This window comes from Microtus pennsylvanicus, chromosome 14 (assembly GCF_037038515.1).
Source record: "Microtus pennsylvanicus isolate mMicPen1 chromosome 14, mMicPen1.hap1, whole genome shotgun sequence".
Classification (NCBI taxonomy): Eukaryota; Metazoa; Chordata; class Mammalia; order Rodentia; family Cricetidae; genus Microtus; species Microtus pennsylvanicus.
The window spans coordinates 30,719,364-30,740,700 of record NC_134592.1 but is presented as its reverse complement, the minus strand read 5'-3'; the positions used below and the strand labels follow the sequence as shown (position 1 = coordinate 30,740,700).

At 46.9% G+C, this 21,337-nt stretch overlaps 1 protein-coding gene and 1 pseudogene across 1 annotated transcript; both read right to left on the bottom strand.

The window, feature by feature from the left end:
* Positions 1-2,980: 2,980 nt before the first annotated feature.
* Prox2 (prospero homeobox 2) lies at positions 2,981-14,397 on the bottom strand. Its single transcript, XM_075947760.1, has 4 exons — positions 13,099-14,397; positions 8,125-8,235; positions 4,410-4,604; positions 2,981-3,348 (listed from the first exon to the last, which is right to left on the bottom strand). Exons 1-4 carry the CDS (start codon positions 14,395-14,397, stop codon positions 3,163-3,165), a joined length of 1,791 nt encoding a protein of 596 aa, XP_075803875.1. The 3' UTR covers positions 2,981-3,162.
* Positions 5,495-7,360, bottom strand: LOC142834854 (kinetochore protein NDC80 homolog pseudogene; annotated as a pseudogene).
* Positions 14,398-21,337: the final 6,940 nt, after the last annotated feature.

Here is a 21,337-nt window from a genome sequence, read left to right as displayed (position 1 = left end):
CTCCTCAACTGAACTATATCTTTATCCCTGGGACTGTTTAGAAAATGAACCTCCAATGTACACTTTTAATCCCAGCACTTGGGAGGCATCCTAATCTAAATAGTGAGTTCCAGGCCAGCCAGGGCTACACAATAAGACCCTTACTTGAAAAAGCATGGCCATATTAAAGCCAGGGTATACAACTTCATTAAAGAATATGTTTTATCTCTGCCATTTATGTTTTGGCCTTGCTTTGGTGAACAATAAATATGATTCAGGCACTTATATGCCCAGGAGGTGTTTTTGGCTTCCTACTGTTTGAGTCTGGTCCGGAGTTTTTATATGAAAATGTTTGTGGGTGACAGTTGGTGTGGCTTGGGCAGTTTGTGGGGCCACTGGCCATGGAACTAGTATTTATCCCTAGTGCATGAACTTGCTTAGCCTAGATATGGAGAAGTGATGTGACAGACTTCATTGACTCCCCATGGGAGGCCTCACCCTCTCTAAGAAACGGGGGAGGAGGGTGTGGGGAAGGTGGTGTGAGCGGGAGGAGGGGAGGGAGAGGGAACAGGGATTGGTATGTAAAATAAAGAAAAAAGATTGTTTTTAAATGTTTGAAATAAAGGCTCTTATGTCAGGCAGGGTGGTGCATGCCTATAAGCCCCAGAGAGGCAGGAGAACACTTGCTCATTTAAAGCCAGCTTGTTCTATATGACTTATTCTAGGCCAACCAAGGCTACATAGACTTGGCTCAGCATAAACTAAGTTCCTAATGTAACTGTTACCCTGTAGAACGTCACTGAACTACCTGCTTTTGATAGATGATTGAGCACACCCCACAGCCCATGCCTGTTGTCTGCCATCGAAGGGTTCTGGCATTATGCAGTACTTGACCAGATCCTGAGTATGTCTGGTTGGGGAGAGATAAGCACCCACATACACCTTAGTGGAAAAGATGACCACACCTTTGGCAGTGTTCTGACTGATGAAAGAACGTAATAACTGGCTCAGCTCACACTCACCCTCAGCTCCCAACACTGACATAAACATACTTGATAGGAACAGAAAACTGGAGTAAGAGTTTCTCGGCTGGCAGAGCACACATATTTATACATTCTTCTGTGTCGAACTCAGTGGTTAGAGTGCTTTCTGGCATGACTGCAGTACACAAACGTTTTCAATTTGAGCTGGTGTGTTTTCATCTAATTAGTATTCAGGATAAAGTTCACTGCCCTGGAGATGGCTTGACTCAAGCTTTAAAAACAGACTAATGAAGTTCAGGTTTGGGACAAGGGACAAATATATAGACTTGGATTGTTTCCTATTAATGTTTGAATAGATGTAATATCATTCTAGAGAGAGAGAGAGAGAGTCATTCTGTTTCCAAACAACTGGTGCCCTTGCACAGACTACTCAGTGCTTGCTGATGTTGAAAACAGCTTTGGAAAATTCCCTAATTTTGATCAAAGGGAGCCTTGCAAAAGCAGCAATAAACTAGAGCAGTGGTTGTGTATAGTTAGGTGTATTGAGGGGCATTTAAAATGAGACTTGCCTCCTGTGGAGGTGCACACCGTTAATCCCAGCACTTTGGAGGCAGAGGCAGGCAGATCTCTGGGAGGTCAAGGACAGTTAGGACTACATAGACCCTGTCTCAAAAGAGGGAAGTTCAATGATAGACCATATGCTTAGCAAGAGGGAAGGAGGCCCTAGGTTCAATATCCAGTAAAACACCCAAAACACCAGTAGTCTATAAGGATTAATTTTGGTTAAGTGTGTTTTGTTTATTCTCTCCACTATTTGAACAGGAAATTCAGGGGAAAGCCATTGTTGATGCTGGTGCGTTCTAACATGTCTAGCGATAGCCAGCACGACACCTGTAAAGTCATGAAGGCAGAGCAGCTACATGAGTGTGTTCTGTGTTGATGGCGGGGAAGGGAGCCCCTGTGGGCACAGGTGCCCCTTATTCAGCACTATGAAAGCTGAAGCATGCCCACCTGCCCACTCCAGCAGTGCGTACGAGCTTGATTCTGACTAAATGACACAGTCGTTCAGCTTTACAGGTGCCTAAGGGAAAAAATGGACGTCATTTGTTCATGTGTGCGAGTTCTGTCATGGACTGTAACCATTTTGGAGTAGGAAAATCTCCATTTCTGCATTTGTCCAAACCATGCCATTTATGGCCTGTGAGGCCCTGTGCAGCCTGTGTTAGCCTCAGTTTCCTCCACGAGTTAAACAGGTGTACCAGATGATCTCTGGCTTTCTCATCATGAAGTTCCGGCTTTTTTCTCTGCATAGGCAGCCCAGGATCTTGTTGCATAGGTCAAGTAGGACTGTTAGGATTTTCTGAGGACCTACTTTCCCAGCAGACAGATGCAAAAAGCAGCAATGCCACGGTCCCTTAGGAAGCCTGTGCTGGGTTTGCTGACATCATCAGGGAAAGTCTTGGATGATGAAGCAAGCACTCCTGAGTGCCAAAGTTGTCAGATGAAAATGCCACTCTGCATGTGCCCTGTTGGTATGACTTCTTCCTGAGAGACAGCATGAATTGCCCAGCGCAAGTCCAGTTTACATAGCATTGATTCCTCCACACTCCTGAGCAATCAGTTTCCTGGCATAAGGATCAATGAGTTATCCACAGTTCAAAATTTCTTGTTTTGTTTTTGTTTGTATGTTTTTTTTTTTTTTTTTTGAACAGGGCTTTTCTGAGTAACCCTGGCTATCCTGGAACTCCCTCTGTAGACCAGGCTTTCCCCAAACTCAGAGATCCACCTGCCTCTGCCTCCTGAGTGTTGAGATTAAAGATGTGTGTCACCACCGCCTGGCTCTGAATCTCTTTGTAGAGCTGCAGAAATACCAGGATGACCTGTGTCCCAGCACTTGATGATAATGGCACTGACCAACACACTGATAGTCTCAGTGGATACACTGTGGTTAAGGTTAAGTCTTGGATGATTCTGGACAAGGAAACACGTATTCAAAATGGCAATTGTACCCATGGGAGGTGTCCTCTTGTGCCCTCTTACATGACTACAGCTTGGCATTTATGACAACCCTTGGGCCATCCTGGGCCAGTCTTCTCATTTTGTTTGATCATCTGTCTGTGTAACTAAGGCTGTCCAATTCCTGATCCTCCTGCCTCCACCTTCCTTACAAGACATTGTACTTGACCTCATTTTTTTAATCTTAACTTCGAAAAAGTTCCTGGGCATAGTTGGAAGACTTGAGTATCTCTGGGATGTCACTGTCCAGTTTTGAAATAATTTTGTAAATGGGTTTCTTCCAGGAAGGATCTGAATCTTTCCCTGTGGAGACAGCCCTGAAGAACTCCTGTAATGTCAAGGTGGCAATTTCCAAGAAGCAGTCTGGGACCTGCATCCCCAAAGACACCCCCAAGAAAAGGAAGAATTGAGGCTGGAAGAGCTGGCACCATGGCGAGCCCTCTGGCAGTGATGCCTGTTGCTGGCTTAGAGTATTCCTGCTCTGCCACCCCAGGTTCTGCAGCCCAGGACTGCCCTGTTCCCTAGTGAAACCCAGAGCTTAGATGACCATCCAGGGAAGCAGTCTAGGAAGCAAGTATCAGAGACTTATAGGAGTTACTGGTCCCACCGATTAGGCATGTTTTCGTAACTAAGTGGGAAATGACATGAAGGGAAATAAGAGGTAGTGACATTCTTTTCCCTAGACCTGTTGTGAGAAGGTGAGCCCTCAAGCTTATGACTGTCATGCCTCACCCTCCTTCCTGTAGGGCTCAGATCCCAAGGACTTAAATCCCTGTTTCCAAAGCCATTGGAAGGGGCTGGTCCAGGACCTTCACCCAAATCAGCACCATAGGTGACAGGATGCCCCACAGGCCTTTCAGATGCAGCTTGGTTAGGAAATTGCTGCCAATGCCTACCACATGACCATCCCCACACGGCAGGGCAGAACCATGCTGCCCACTCTGTCTCTAACCCTTTCCTCTTCTATAGATAGCCTTCAGTTTCCAGCATGTTCTGGCTGTGGAAACCAGCAGACCTTACACTCTTGAAGGGATCAATAAACTCCTGTGATCACAGTGAGAAAAGCAAGAAGAAAGTAATGCAGCCTGTGACCAGACACACTGGGCCCCTGGAGAGGAAGAGAGCAGCCAAACAGCTACCCATGGCACTCGCCACTTAGGCTCTAAGGCATCACTGTGCACCTTCACGGAGGCCCCGAGAGTTTGAGAATTCTTCAGCCTTGTTACATCCAGAAGGAATTTGAATTTGACACACATACAGAACTGAGAAAATACAAGAACCACGTGTTAGAGCAGAAATTGTCAGAAAAGCTAGGCAAGAAGTAGATGCTACAGCAGAGCCCAGCATTTGACCTAGAAGGGACGTTCTTAGAGAGCCACCATTCAGAGAAAACACATCTCAGATCTCAGGGGACCCAGTGCATCGACTTACCTCAAAGTCATTCCCCTTGTTATAGTGTGTATTGAGAACTCGAAAAATCTCTGAATCACGGAGAACCGCCAGCATTTTGGGGTTTGTGACACCGTCTGAGATTGCTTGCCGGGCGTACTTTTCCATTTGGATGTAATAAAACTCACGGAAGTTGCTGAACCACTTGATCATCTGGGAGGTGATGCAGCGGTTGAACTGTGTGAACAAGGGGTTCATCAAGTCAGACATTTGCCATGGGGTGCTCGCAGTCACAACTGTCAGTGTCCAGTTCAACCTGGGATCAATGTGAATGGCTTCAACCACCAACCGTTTTACTTCAGGAAAAGGAGCCACAGGTGTTGGCCAACCCTGTGCAGTTAGTCTCAAAACTCCTACCCTCACTAGAAAATAGAGTTTATGTGCTAGACCTTTAGGCTTTTGTCCATATATCTAAGCAAGACTTTGGGTTGGGCCCCAGAAACAGGAGGAGGAAGGGGCCAAGGGGGATGGTAAGGGTATGGCTCAGGGAGCAGTTTCCTGACTCCTGGAGCTGCAGAACGGATGTGATTCAGTATCTACTGCAGGGCTTTCATGACTGAGATAAGAGCCCTTACCCCACAACTTAGAGTAGTGGATCTCAGAAACCCCCTGTGGGCACAGGCAGGCGTTGGTTCCAACATGCAGTTTGATTTACCTCACCGGCACACTTGATCTGTATGTGCTTCCACTTGGGTTTGAGACACAGCCGTCTGGTTGTAAGTTTGGTGTCTTATATGTATTTTGAGTGGGGGTCAAACCCATGTCTTTATGCATCCTAGGCATGACCTGTACCACTGAGGTATATCCCAAGCTCCTTATATTTTACCCATTTCTTTACTGTGCTTTATTCATTTTTTTAAGATTTATTTATTTATTATGTATATAACATTCCATGTATGCTTGTATGCCAGAAGAGGGCGCTTTATTCATTTTTTACTAATGTACTTTATTAACTGGTTTGTTATACCTAAAAAGTTAATCTACCAAGTTACCATAATTTTGGGATATAAATATTTTCAGCTAATGTTATGTCTGACAGATACAAGACAGCCACCATTAGTTTATACTCATTCACCAGGAGCCTTAAATAGAGCAGCGTTACTCTTAAACTTCTCTGTGATCTCTGATATTTTCCAAGAGATCTTCAGACATGCATTTTTCATATTCTCCATCAACTTAGCAATCCGTTCTTCCAGATGTTTTTCTAAGGACCCTACATGTGTAGCAATCATCTCGAAAAGATGCTGTAAGTTATTTCTTTTCTCCTTTCTTCAGTTGAGGGTAGTACAACTTTTGTTGGTATTCCACCTGGACAGCCCGTAACGCATCCATGGCTTCTCTGAGGCCCTCGTTCACTGGTGTTTCTCCAGGAATTCAAGCTCGCTGGCACACTTCTCATCTTCTTCCTCAGCTCCTGAACTTTTTGCTGGTAAAGGTCGTGCAGCCTTTGCACCTCACACTTGTGCTCTGTCTTCATGGTGTTTGGTTGTTCTAAAGCATCCTCCAGGCCAATCTTTTTAATTAGAGCTCTGTTTACTTCTTCCTCTCTTTCATTCAGGAGCTCTTTGAGAGGTACATACACTGAGCCCTGTATTTGACAAGGCATTTGCCACCAACTTCAGGATTAAGCGTAATTTTGAAGTCATAACCTTTGAAATTGTCAGCACCTATGGGAATAAGCTTTCCTGTTGTAGCCGACTTATGGTACTCTGCTAGCTGTGCTCCAGTCGCCCCTTCACCTCCGTCCACATTTGATGTTCAGCCTCCAGGTCTCTGGTTACGGCAATCCCATGGTCTGCAGCAATTCATTTTTTTTTCATAATTTATTCTCTCAGTGTCTGCAACTGAGTACTTCTGGTTATCAATAATATTCTGTAGGTGAGCTTATTCTGTATCTGTCTTATTGTTTTACATTCTAGTTATTCTCTATCAATTTCTTCATCAAGACCACTCAATTTCTGGTCTAGAATGGATGAATGCAATTCCAAACTGCTCATGTATGCTTTATGCTTTTGAACATATCCTTGCAAAGAAGTTTTCAGTTTCTTCAATGATATCAGATGATTCGGTTCTTTTTCTCTTCGTTGCTCCAGTCTTGTAATCTGCTCATTTAGTGCTTTGTTTTCTGCTGCTAATGACTCCAGCTTGGATGGATCTACCTTAAATGAATTCTTCAGCTTCGACTGCAACTCTGCATTCATCTCTTCAAAGCTGTCATCACTGATCATGAAACCCTCAGAGCATCTTAGGGTGTAGTCCAAAACCAACTCATTATGTAGAATTCCATCTTCAGTTTCTTCTCCCCAAGGCTGCCTGTCATCAAATAAAGGTGTGCTTCCTTTCGTGGCAGTATAAGTCTTGATGTGGTCTGTCAGCCACACCAAGACTGCCACACTGTGAGGCCAGGTATGAGGGGCTCCCACTGTACACATGAAGTTTTTGGACAGTGCAAAGGGATGCCCAAGGTCTTTAAAAATTCTTGGGAGGGACCTCTTCAAATTTTGTATCAGGAAGTTCATATGTTGGACACAAAAGCCATAAAGAAAGGCAAAGATCTTTAGGAGACCTTTCATTGATAAGGCTTGTAGAGACTTCATGGATACGAGATATATATATATCCATTTTCTCTAAGAAACTCAGCTGTCAAATACATTTCTGAATGGTGCTTTACCATTAAGTAGTCTTGGATTCTTAATTTTTTTCCAGAACTGGAAAATATACCAAGTTGACGATCCTGGACCCTTGTCTGCTAGTCCTTTTACCAAATATTGAGACTTTTCTTTCAGTTGTAGGTTTGTTTGTACTCGGCTTTCCAAAGGTTGTTCTCTGTTGGTTTGAGGGGTATGAAGGCCTGGTTTATTGAGGTCCAGGGATCTTAACTTCTATGTAGAGAGGCAGCCAGCACCACTAGTGGAAACTGAACTGCACTTCATGCTTAGAACTGATCGGTGAAAACAGAGCCTGGCAGATTGCACTCCGGGCCTCTCACACCACAGAGCATTTTAGCACAGAGTTGATTCTAATGTCAGCAGTTCCCTTTCTCGGTTTCTTAAACTACATTCTTTTTCTTTAAAAGAAAAAAAAAAGATTTGGGCTTAGGCTATAGCCCAGTGATAGAGCTCTTACCTGCCATGCCCAAGGCCCTGGGTTCAACCCCCATTAAAAAAATATTTGTGTATGAGTGTTTTGACTACATATATGTATATGCACCATATGTTTGTAGTGCCTGCAGAAGCCAGAAGAGGGCATCAGATCTCATGAATTAGAATGGAATTAGAGATGGCAATGAGCTGCCATGTGGGTGTCAGGGACCAAATCTGGATCCACTCTAGGGGCAGCAAGTGGTCTTAACCACTGAACCATACCTTCAGCCCCATTTATTATTTTTGATAAGGTCCCCACCAAAGAGTAATTACTAGACCAAGAGTCCACCCAATACTATCATTTTCCTCCCATACTTAAACTAGCCATGCACTTCTGGGATTATCTACTGCTCAAAGGCCTAAACATCTGAAACCCACCTTTTCGTAGTATAAGGAGATCCATGATTTTCTCCAGACAGTCTCAGAACTGGAAATTGCACCAGTTCCATCAATCACACAAAGTAAGGGCAGTGAAGACCTAGGACCTGCCTCACACTGAGCAAAACACAGCAGCTGGAGAGTTACACAGAGGCTGAAACAGTGTGTGACTTTACCTGGACATCAGGGAAATACGCTTTCAGGAGGCTGGAACTGGGGTACCGTGTGAAGAAAAACATGAGTTTGGCCTTCTTCAAGTGACCAGGGCTCAGGCCTTCCTGGATGTGCTTTGGTGTCAAGAACAAGAACATCTTAAAGCACCAGCTTACATTCTGGGCTGATGGCACTTCCACAAGCATGGGGAACACTTGTAAAACTCACCAGACTTTCTCTAAGTCATGTGGGAAGCACCAGCCCTACAGAGTGACACGGGACTGTGGAAGCAGGGATTCTCCATCTACCCAGGGAAAGCAGCCTTTGTGGCAGAAAGCAGAGTGGTGATGTGGGGGTAGCCTCAGCCCTTCCACTAAAACTACCAGAAGGTTGTCCTGAACCTACCTGCAGAGCCAAGCCAGTGCTGGCCTCTAAGAGATGACAGCATTTTGGATGGAGAGGCAACAAAGTGACCCAGTCTAAGTGGATTTTGTTACTACAAAATCCTGAAGTTATAGGTGTGCGATTGGAATCCCAGAAATTGGGAGGTGGAGGCAGGAGGACCAGAAGTTCAAGGTCACCCAGCCTGACTCCAAATTAAAAATAAATAATAATATTAAACCAGTTTATCAAATAATTGTGTCAGATTTTCTGAGAAATGATTGCCTGTTCTTTGTGGTTTCTGCTTTAGTTTTATTTATTTATTTTGACTGAATGGGGATTTTGCCATATTTTTCTTTTCTGGAAATAGATCAGATAAGCTGGAAGTCGTCTGCATCAAATTGCACAATATTCAAGCATCTTGGTGTGTGAAAGTCACACCTCATGGCTTGTTTGGCACCAGTACAGCATCCAGTATCCTGTGTGCTTTTTCAGAACAGGGTGGGAGAGACACCTCTGCCACAGACAGAGCCCTTGGGAGCCTCGGGTTGGGACTTCCTTTCATTCAACCTCAGTCTCCTATAGAGTAAGAGAGGGGCCGCCTCAGTGGTCTCCTGACTAGCCAGGCAGAGTATCAGATCCCACAAAGCTTGCTCTGTAGAGAAGTCTTGTCCTGAGCTACATCTGTGCCCCTCCTGGCACCTGGCAGAACTTCCCATTGTCTGCTAAACTGCAGCTCAGAAGCTCGGTGTCCTATGGTAGCTTTCCTTACAGAATTAGGCCTTGCTCAGCCAGGACTCACGGGCCCTGCACAAACCTCTATTACGATTTTAGACTCACTGGAACTTTCACTCCAAGTGCTGTCTTCCCCACTGAGGCTGTGAGCTCCCTGTGGGCAAGGGCTTGATATTACCTCGGTTCCACACACCCATCCCAGTAGCTGTTCAGTGAAAGCATGTTAAAGGGGCGAGGGGATGGCCGGCACTAAGTCAGATACACGTATGGGAAATGACACTTCAAGCCACCCCTCCCCGTGAAGACGAATGTGCTTCTCTAACAATCGGAGGAGTTCTGTGGTGCCGCCCTAAGCACACGTGAATGTCTAGAGTTAGCAGGGACAGTCCTGAGGCTACTAAGGAGCATTCCACGAGTAACCTTGGGTGTCACCTCCATTTAATTGTAACTGTATGACAGCAATCCCAGTAAGAAAACTCGAGTTAACCAAAAGAAACCAAATCACTGAATGTAGATGGGCCAGGCAGCTAGTCTGCTGTGTGGGAAACCCCACCCCCTGCCCCATTGGTTCATAAAAGCTGTGAAAATAATTCTGGATTTGGGAACCCAAAACCCTAAGTTGGTTTACTGATTTGGTCACTTATTGTAGCTGTATGATCTGGGGAAGTCACCTGATGTCTCCGGTGGCTTCTTTCTAAAATGTACAGTGGTTAAAACTTGCGTTTGGCCGCTCATTAGATACTGGGTGTGAATCCTGCATCCTCGTTTGCCTATTTTGGGACCTTGGGCAAGTTAGTTTGCTCCTTGCTCCTGCCTCGCCTCTTAGATACCTGATCCTCAGCCATAGCCCTAATGTGAGTCACTGCAGTTATTTTAGAAAAGATTAATGTGGGTCTGGGGAGATGGCTCAGTGCTTAAACAGCCCTGGCTGCTCTTCCAGAGGTCCTGAGTTCAATTCCCACTTCCCATGTGACAGCTCACAACTGTAACTTCAGTTGCAGGGGATTTAGCACCCTCATATAGACATACGTGCACGAGAAAACACATGAAATATAAATAGATAAACGGGGCTAACGTGGAAGCAGGGGCTGAGTGGGAGAAAGTGTATAAATAGCCCCAGTTGGTTGTGCCACCAAAAATATTTGAACCGATCATAGAGCTTTTACAGGGCACGGTGTGATGGAGAGCATGTTTGTGTGCCCACCTGCCACAGAGGAAACCCTCAAGCTCTGCCAGTCATTATCACCCTGCCCAGCATGGTGTAACACACACTTCTCCCTTTTAAAGAAGCCTACTCTGTGTGGCTTTCATGGCCCATAGAGGCAGCAAGGGGAGGAAATAATTGGAGGAAAAGGTGGCAGGATGCTCCCTGGGAGTCTCAGGTCATTGCAAACACATCTCCTGGGCTGGAGAGATGGCTCAGTGGTTAAGAGCATTGCCTGCTCTTCCAAAGGTCCTGAGTTCAATTCCCGGCAACCACATGGTGGCTCACAACCATCTGTAATGTCTGGCGCCCTCTTCTGGCCTGCAGACATACACACAGACAGAATATTGTATACATCATAAATAAATAAATATTTTTTTAAAAAAACACATCTCCTGTACTCTGACACTGGAACCGGGATTGGGCTAGGGGGCTAGGGCTGTCTTAGGATAGGCCCCTAAACCTAAATCTCATCCTCTTTGCACCAGGCAGGGACAAGCCTAAAATTACTAGCGAATTGAGGGCTGTCTTCTGTGGGGGAGAAGATCTCTCATTGAAGCAGAAGCCCACCATTTCAGCTAGGCTAGCTGACTAAGAAGCTCTCAAGCAGGCCCCGCCTGTCTCTGCCATCGGGTTCCAGACATGTGCAGCCATGCCTGGCTTTTTCGTGTGGATACTGAACATTCCAGCGCAAGCCCTCATGCTTGAGAAGTGACCACTCTTACCCACTGAGCCATCTACCCAGTCCCAAATGAGTCTTCTTAAGGAGGGCCTTTGGCCAGGTGGTGGCGGCACACACCTTTAGTGCCGGAACTTAGAAGATAGAGACAGGCAACTCTCTGTGAATTTGAGGTCAGCGTGGTCTACAGAGCTAGTTCCAGGACAGCCAAGGCTACACGAAGAAACCCTGTCTCAAAAAAACAAAATTTTTTAAAAAAATTTTTTTAAAGGGCGGTCTTTAATAAGGAGTTTAAGCCAGTGATATCAAAGGTACAGACAGGTAGAATTTCCTATTTCCAGTCTGGATAAGGATATTCTTATTGCCCACAGAGGGAGTGGTAGAAAATAAAATGCTTCATTGCCTTCCAGGAAAGCCTGAGTTCTAGGGTGTTTCTATCACTACGTCCCAGCAGGGGGCGCTCATAGCGCTTAAGGAACAGGGATGGTGCTGGTCCCCAGGGTTTAAAGCCTTGAAGCCACCAGGCAAACAGGACTATTCATAGGGCCTCAGACACAATAACCTGAAGGCGGGGCTCCATGCAATCAGTGAGAGGCTCCCTGCCCACAGCTTGCTAAGAAAAGCGACATCCAAAATATGCCCTCTGGCACACTAGTTCTACAGGATGCTTGCTGGGAAAGGGGTTCTTCAGCCCTAAGAACTTGGGCCAAATAGTTATTCAAGCTACATTTTCTTCTAATTTTAACAATTTCCCTTTGGGCAGTGGTGGTTCACACCTTTAATCTCAGCACTCTGGAGGCAGAAGCAGGTGAAGCTCTGATTTCTAGGCAAGCCTGGTCTACAGAGTGAGTTCCAGAACAGCTAGAACAACACTGAGAAAGAGTGTCTTCAAAAAAAGAAAAAAGAAAGAAAGAAAAGAAGGGAGGCTCTGCCTAACAATCATGTCTATAGTAGAGTAAGATCCAGATTACTGCAGGCCAGCTCGGATGGCCTGGGCTTCCCCAAGGAGTAGGAATTTTATCTCATATGCTCAGTCTTCCATCTCTGATAGCTGCAATCGCCCCCCACGCCTCCTCTCTCCAAGACAGGGTTTCTCTGTGTAGCCCTGGCTGTCCTAGAATTCGCTCTGTAGATCAGGCTGGCCTCACATTCAGGGATCAGCCAATCAGTCTGCCCCTGTGCCCCGAGTGCTGGGATTAAAGGTGTGTGCCCCCACCACCCAGTGGAAAGCCCTCTCTTAAGCTGAGGGCTTCTCATCCTCCAGCTGCATCTGAGGGGTCAATTCTCTGAGGGAAGCTACCCTTTCACGCCTTCGTTCTTGGTCCCTTATGTGTTTATCATCACTCTGGACTCTGCAGACCTTCTGTGTGAGGGACTATGAGGTTTGTCAACAGAGGTCATGCCTCAGATGAGGTTTTTCCTTTAACCCTTTCCGCCTGGGAGAATGGCAGCTGGTAGCCCAATTATATCGAGTTCTTTCCTCCATGGGGGCATTTCTCTTATTTTTAGAAGCCCACTTGAGTTCATAAGCCAGCAAACAAAACCATTTCAGACCCAAAGGAACAAGTCAGTTACGGCAGAATCTGCTGGGTCATAAAGCAAATGAACCTCCCTATCATATTTAAATCCTGGAATACGGCTTCCACTTGCTTATGAAACTAATAGGCTTTGAGGCATGAAAGGCCAAAAGCATATTAAATAAACCCTGAGAAGCCAGGCATGGAAGCTTATACTTAAAATCCCACCACTTTAGAGGCAGTAGCAGAGAACTGCCAAGACTCTCAAGCCCAGCTGGATGGAGTACATAGAGAGTTCCAGGCCAGCCTGGTCTAAAGAGTGAGGCCCCGTTTCGTTTTGTTTTTTGTTTTTTAAAGACACTGGGTAAACAGAGCTATTTCCTGTATAACATAGATATCTGTCCCCACTTCCTCCTCAAATTGTGGTTTTCCTGTTTCTCTGGGCGGTGACCATGATGCACCCGTGAACAGTAAAGGATACGTGGATGGACGAGAAAGGAATCCTGTCAGCCATGCCGCGCAGCCCACCAGGCTCCATCTTCACAGAGGGTAGGAGAGGCCGGCTTTCCAGGTGGACAGGGGTGAACGACAGGGGGAGCTGCTGCTGGCTCAACCCCCAAGGCTGCTGGGCAGACTCCGGGGAGGCACGGCTTTGGGCCGGGGACGAGTCCTGGGGAGGACTGCCACTCCAATGGCCGTCGGGCCCACGACCCAGAAGCTGGCTAAGAATCTGGTTTTCCCAGATGTGGGAAGGCACAGCTGTCAAGGGACAGTTTGACAGGGGACTCTGATACTGTTTGGGAACTGCTCTCGGAGAGGCAGGACACATAGGAGAATCTAGAGGCGTAGCCAGTGATGAATTACCCAAAGGCACCCCAGCTTGTGGCTGGACCCTCCTAGGCAGGGTGGCAATAGCAAGTGGGGACTGATAGGCACTCCTCCCTGAAGGTGAAGGCTGGCTTCTGCCCTCTGATGCTAGCCCCAGGCAGCTGGGTTCTTGCTGGGAGAGGTGGTCTGGTGGATCCAGTAGCACCTGTTGTAATACAGAGTCCACAGCCTGGGACATGGCCCTGCTTAGTTCCTTCCTCAGCGTCTCCACTAAAGCCCGTGGTCCGGAAGGACGGAGCATGGCCTCCTCCGCCTGCTGTTGTACCTCAACCATTCTGGGCTTTACTGCTCCACAGATGTCCTTGTTAGAACTCGGCTGAGGTTTGCTCTCCATGGTCCGGGGGCTAGGCAGGGAGCTGTTCCTCGGCTTTGCCCCCGTGGGGCTTCTTTGCTCTGTACCTCCTGGGCCATGCGCAGGTGCTCTGGGCTCAGCGACCTGTAGGACATGTTCCTGTAGATGTCTTAGCTGTTGTTTCAGTAGATGGAGCTGCTCTTTTACCCGGGTCCCCCCCTTCTTGGATGCTCGATCCCAGACAGGAAGTGATTTCAGGGGACCCTGGTGCATCGGAAGGCTCTGCTTTCTTTTCCGCTCCCGGGCCTTTTCTGGATAGCATGAGCGCTCCCTGGCTCGCATACTGCCCGACACCAAGGGACTAGGAGAGAGACACATGCCACGGACAATAGTCTCCACTCTGGCCCTCTTTGCCTGGATGTGCTCATTCCAAAACCAATCCGAGTCAGTTAGCCTGGAGCTGGTCAGCTGACCACTGGGAATAGAGGAGTCTCTGCCCAGCTCTACTGTGGGTGGGCTTCTCTCGCCTTCCATACAGGTTTCTGCCAGGTGGGAGCAGGTCTGGGACTGAGGAGAAAGCAAAACAGGAGGTACATCCATCGCCTGCCTCCCCGGACGCTTGTGCAGAGCGCCCTGAAGGAGCTCAGGGCCTTTGAGAGCTCCGCTGAATTGAGCAGCCAGAGGTGCACGGACCCGCTGAAGTGACTGCCTCACACTCAGAGGGGTGGGAATCAGCTGCCTCAGGAGTCCAGGAAGGCCAGGGCCACGGAACCTTCGGGACAGACTCCTGAAATGAAAGACAGGAAGAAAACAACGCGGAGCGATGCTTTTCAAACTTGAATATACAAAGGAATCGCCTTGGGAGCTTGATAAAGCCCAGATTTCAGTGCAGCCAATCCGCAACGGGAAGCATTTCCAGTGAGCTCCCAGGCCACATTCATTGGGGCACTGCTTTGAGAAACTTCCAAAAGTGGACCTCTTGGGGGTGGGGAATATCTGTTGGGGCAGAAAAATAAATAATAATGACAGTAGGATGTGGTGGTGCGCACCTTTAATCCCAGCTCTCATGAGGGAGAGGCAGATGGATCTCTGTGAACTGGAGTCCAGTCTGGTCTACATAATGAGTTCCAGGATGCCAGAGCCACATTAGTGAGACTGTGTCAAAACAACAGCTGATGATGGCGGCCAACAGAACAGCTTATCCAGCTTCTCTGGGCTCTGGTGCAACTAGGAAGTGGCAGGCTGATGTCAAAACAAGCCTGGTCACATCCAGAAGGAACGAGAGCAACAGTGTTACCTGGGTTCTCATTTAAAACAGCAACGTCCATTGGTCCAGTTAGAATAAACAGGACCCTGGCGGGTGGGTCTTCCGTAGCCCAGGCTAGCCTTGAACTTACTGTGTAGCTGAAAGTGATGCTGAACTTCGGATCCTCTTGCCTCTACCTCCTGAGGGCTGGGATTACTACCAACTGAGCCATATCCCTAGATTTGTTTGGTTTTGTATGAGATAGTGTCTCACTATATACTTCTCTTGACCTCAAAATCCTGCTGCTTCCGGTGCCCAAGTATTGGGAGCTACTGCACCTGAACCCAAGATTCTTATCTGAAACAAGTTTGAGTCATTGCTGCTTGACCGAAATGCTGTCCTGCATCCTTGAGACCAGAAGGTGCATTTTTTAAAAAGGCTTATTTATTTACTTATTATGTATACAACATTCCTTCTGTGTGTGCCTGCATGCCAGAAGAGGGCACCAGGTCTCATTATAGATGGCTGTGAGCCACCATGTGTTTGCTGGGAATTGAACTCAAGACCTCTGGAAGAGCAGCCAGTGCTCTTAACCTCTAAGCCATCTCTCCAGCCCCAGAAGGTGCATTTTTAACTTAACTGTCTGTTCTACAACTGCTATGGAACCCCTGCTCGGATCATGCCTCCTTGCAGTGGAAGGGCTGAAGACGAACTGTTGGGACGCACCATGTGGGGCCGGCGAACTGCTGGGGAGCACCGTGTGGGGCCGGCGAACTGCTGGGGCGCACCGTGTGGGGCCGGCGAACTGTTGGGGCGCACCGTGTGGGGCTGGGCGGCTGAAGGAAGAAGGCACTCCAAGATGAACTTTTAAGACCTGTGTGGCAGCAGGAAGGTCCAGCCTCTTCTGCTGAACTGAGCCCCAACAGCCTCACAAAGGCCTATTTATTGATTGTTACACAAAGTACTTCCTCATACTAAGGTCCCTAAGCTAATTTACACGGCTTACTAAAGGATAACGTCACACGCCCTCAAGGCTTTAGTCCTTATTATGTAACATTTGCAACACACAATAATGCAAGAGCCTCAGGTATGCCTGAGGTGTCTTGTGACCAATGTGTGGGATGGCTACAACTTCCCTTCAGCAAAACAATTCTACAAATCACAGAAAACAAAGAATCCTTGTATTCCACAAGGATTCTTCAAGGTCAAAGGACTTCTAAAAAAAAAAAACAAACAAACCCATATAAAATGACTGCTAAATTCCTACAACAACTGGGGGTCTGCTCCCGGCATCCTGTTGGTCTCTGTTGGTCTAGGAGGGGATGCAGAAGGCTGTTTCTGGGTGTGAACCCTGCTGTGAAGAAAGCACTGAAAGCAGGAACTGGGAGAAGAGATAAGAAGGGAGCCGCTTTCACGAGAGCCACCCAGAGTCTACTTAGAGGCTTCTAACAGCTGAGGGAGCGCAGATGAGTACAGGTTCAATCACACACACGTGTGTACACACATGCACTCCTGGCAGTGGAGAGCTGACTTATTTCTGCCCACTGTTATCTGAGGCTGCCTCTTTTGTTGGTTTGTAAGCCTGCTGGTGATATCTACCCTCGGCTTCAGTCTCTACCAGGCTGCCAGATGGAACTCAAGTTCCCCATGTCATGGAGCAGAGGGTGGTGGTACGTGCAGTGATATCATGGGGGAATACACCGCTAATAAAGTTAGGGTCATGGGTCACATTAGTGGGGAGAGTCTCATTTTGAATAAGACATTTGTAAATTATTAAAAGAAAGATCTGGGTGTGGTAGCTGAAGCCTTTCATCCTAGCCCGTGGGAGACAGAAGCAGGTGGATCTCTTTGAGTTTCAGGCTATCCCGATCTCTATAATGAGTTCTAGGTTAGCCGGAGGCTACATAGTGAGACCTGTCTCAAAAAATATTTTTAATTAAAAAGGAAAATTGGAAAATTAATGCAGACTGAAAACTTCATTATTGTTACATTTGTAATAATAATGGTTTGTGTAATGGTAAAAATAAAACCGCACTGTTCTCCGAGTGGCTGCTGTGGGCAGCGGAGCCGAGACCACTGTGGGCCACGAAGGCAGCCAGTCCCAGGCCGGGAGCCCCCAGGTGGCCTGTGGGCCATAAGGGCCAGAGGGTCCTAGTCAGGGAGCATGGTGGCACGTGAGAGACCTCGGCCGGCCAACCAGTCCCATGAGCTGCAGCCGCGGCAGATGAAAGACAGACGGATAAGCACACCATGCAGAGTGAGGTTGGATATTTATTTAGTGGGTTATGGAAGGGAAGGGGAGATGGAAGAAGGGAGAAGAGCAGGGAGGGGCAGAAGGGGGAAAGAGGGAGGGAATTGTCTCTTAAAGGGACAGTACAGACCATTACAACTTGTCCCTGTTGAAGAGAGAAATGTTCCTTAACTTCCTGTGATAATTTGACAATTTGACCATGAGTATTGTAATGTATATATGAAAAAAATCTTTTTAACATTTATCTTTTGTGCGTGTGTGAAGGCATGTGCTCCTCTGTGTGTGTGCATGTAGATGCACAGGCCAGAAGAGGGCTTTAGACACCCTGGAGCTAGAGTTACAGGCAGTTGTGAGCTGCCTTATAGGGGTGCTAAGAACTGTACTCTGGTTCTCTACAAGAGCAGCAAGCCACTGAGTCATCTCTCCAGCCCCTAAAATAATAACTTGTACTTTAAATGTGTGAATACAGGCAAGAATCACCTTATCAAGCAATGAGGAGGGGTGAGATCTCCTATCTATGCGGTGCTATAATCTCCCTTTTGATTGATGGTGTTTTCTCAGTGACATAGCCATGGCATTAATTTTCTAAAATGTGGATCTGCTTATGTCTGTCCACGGAATCAAAGTCTTCCCTGACTGCCCGCCAGCTGGCAGGTTGTCTTGGATCCTTGTGAACATGGTCCTGACAGAATGCTGGCCTTTGTATTTTCGGGCAGCCACCTTCCTCCGCCTCTGTGTCTCTGCATGAGTGGTTCCTCCCACTTCTGTCATTTTCCCAGCCTTTCAGAAAATGCAACAGATAGCCCATCTCATCTCTGAACACATCAACTCTCTTTCCATATAGGTTTCAGGCTCCCTCTCTGTGAACTCCAGGAGGGCCTCATTGCCGAGTTTCATCAAATAGATGCTGGGTACTCAGTGGAGCCCAGTGTTCTGTAGAAACTTGATTTTACCAATCTTTTCATCTTCTCGGTTGTGGTCCCTCAAATCTTCATGTTCCACATCCATAGATTCAATCGCCTGGATTGAAAATATTCCTTACAAAAAGGTATCTGAGGGGGCTGGGGAGATGAATGACTCAGTCATTGAGAGCATGCAGTGCTCCTGCCAAGGAGTTGAGTTTGGTTCCCAGCATCCACATCAGCTGGCTCACAACACCTATAACTCCAACTCCAAGGAGATTTATTGCCTCTGGTCTCCATGGGCACCTGCACTCATATACACATAACCACAAATACACACACACACTTGTAACTCCAACTCCAAAGAGTTATTGCCTCTGGTCTCCATGGGCACCTGCACTCATATACCCATAACCACAAATACACACACACACACACAAACAATTAAAAATAGTGTAAATTGTAAAAGCATCTGGGGCCAGGAGAGGAGGTTCATACCGGCAATCCTATCACTTGAATGTGGAGGCAGGAGACTAAAGAGTTAAAATCCAGCCTCAGGTACCTCGTGAGTTTGAGGGCAGCCTGGGCTACATGAGACTGTCTCAAAAACAAGTTCCATCTGTATTTAATATGTAAAGTTTTTTTCTTGTCATTATTCTCTAAACAATACAATTTAACAACTGTCCACATGGTGTAAATATTGTTTTAGGAACTGTAAGCAATGTAGAGAGGATTTAAAGTTGATGGCGTAGTGTGTGTGTGTTCTAAGCGTAGGACATGGGGGTGTGAGGATCTGAGGTGTAGTGTGTGTGTGTTCTGTGTATGACATGGGGGTGTGAGGAGCTAGGTGTAGTGTGTGTGTTCTGTGTATGACATGGGGGTGTGAGGATCTAGATGTAGTGTGTGTGTTCTGCGTATGATATGGGGGAGTGAGGACCTGGGTGTAGTGTATGTATGTTCTAAGCATAGGACATAAGGGGTGTGAGGACCTGGGTGTAGTGCGTGTATGTTCTGTGTAGAACATGGGGTGTGAGGATCTAGGTATTCTGGTACCTCCCAGTGGGAGGCTTAGAATTAGTCCCCCTCAGCCAGCAAAGGATAACTGTCTTTTATTTCAGCATCAGTCACAGAGCCCCGTTAATGACACAAAGCATCTTTATTCCCAGCACATGGGAAGCAGAGGCAGGCCATCCTGGTCTATATAGTGAGTTCCAGGCTAGCAAGAGTTAGATGTCAGACCCTGTCTCAAAAGAAAAAAAAAATTTTTCCCTTGTTTCTCAAGACAGGGTTTTCTGTGTAGCCCTAGCTGTCCTGGATCTGTAGATCTCTCTGTAGATCAGGCTGGCAAGGCAGTCATGGGAATAGAACATCTGTGTGTGCTGGGTAACTAGCTGCCTCGTGCTGGGTCCAGCATGCCACCCAGAGCCCCTGTCCGGCCAAGCACAGCCTCGTGCTGGGTCCAGCATGCCACCCAGAGCCCCTGTCCAGCCAAGCACAGCCTCGTGCTGAGTCCAGCATGCCACCCAGAGCCCCTGTCCGGCCAAGCACAGCCTCGTGCTGGGTCCAGCATGCCACCCAGAGCCCCTGTCTGGCTAAGCACAGCCGAAGCACTGACGCGCTTTGTTTGAAGATGAACTAGCAGTACTCCCGTGTGCAAAGGCTCCGCAGCAGGTGCGGTTAGCACGACCTCAGAAACAGCTTCATTGCTCTCCTGAGGTTGTGAAAAATGGGAGAGCATCTTACTCCCCTAATAAGGAAAAGCATCAGGAAGAAAAAGGCAAGACTTATAATGCTGTCTCTCAGAGAACAATCCCCAGGACCTTTCTGGTCTGCAGCGTTTTCCCCCAAATTTCCCCGTGTACAGAGAAATGTGCATAACTCTCTTATAATAGTGTCATTTTAAAATTAAAATGGTATCATAACCTGATTCTGTATCCTCGGTTTTCCCCTTTCATGCTAATTAACACCAATTTCAACAATACCATGGAAGTTGACAGTAATTATATATAATAATATTAATTATATATTAATAATATGTGTTAACATAATTTATTTTAAAGTTCTTTCTTAGCCAGGCATAGTGCCACCTGCTTTTAATCCCAGAACTTGGTAGGCAGAGACAAGTGAATCTCTGTGAGTTCAAGGACAACCTGGTCTACATAGCAAGTTCCAAGACAGCCAGAGCTACATAATGAGACACTGTCTTGAAATAAAACAAAACCAAAAACAAAAAAGGATTTCTCTTGATAGCTAAACTCCTTCCTGTCTTTTTATAGTATTGTAGTATAGTGTGTATTGTGGTATCAATGTAATATAAGTGTTAAAAGCATGGGCCCCCAAGCCATTTAACTAGTTGTGAGAACTCTGTAGGCACAGGTTCAAGCCCCAGCTCCTACATGGTGATTCAAAGCCATCTGTAACCCCAATTCCAGGGGATCTGACGCCCTCTTCAGGCTTCTACAGGTACTGGGTTGGGGGTGCACAGACAAAACACAAGTGCATGCAAAACACCCATACATACAACTTACACATAAATAAATCTTTTAAAAAGACAACCTGGGGGGCTAGAGAGATGGCTCAGCAACCATGAGGACAGGAGTTTGGAACCTAGCACCCGTGTGATGAGCCAGGTGTTCCCTGAGAACTCCTGTAAGCTCAGTTCTGAGGGGGCAGAAACAGGAGGATGGGTGAGACTTCTGGTTTGCCGAGAAAATAGGAGATACAAGTTTAGAGGGTGGCCTCTGCCTCAAAATGAAGAAATGGAGAATGAGCCCTCTTCTGACCTCCAGGTGTGCATACGTTCACACAGACGCACGCACGCGCATGCACACACACACACCCACACCCACACCCACACACACACCCACACACACACGGAGGACACAAACGGAAACAGAGAGACAGAGACAGAAAGACAACCTGGGACTAGAGAGGGCAGGGTGTGAGAGGGAGGTGGGGAGATGAGCACGTGCAAAGTGAAATGGAAGGAATCTCACAGCGAAGCCAGTATTTTGCTTGCTAACTAAAATGCAGTAAGAATAAATATCGATAAATAATAAAATTGGAAACTTTTTGCTCTTATTTAACATTCGCATTTGCCACAGGCATGATGGTGAATGCCTTTAATTCCAGCACTCCAGA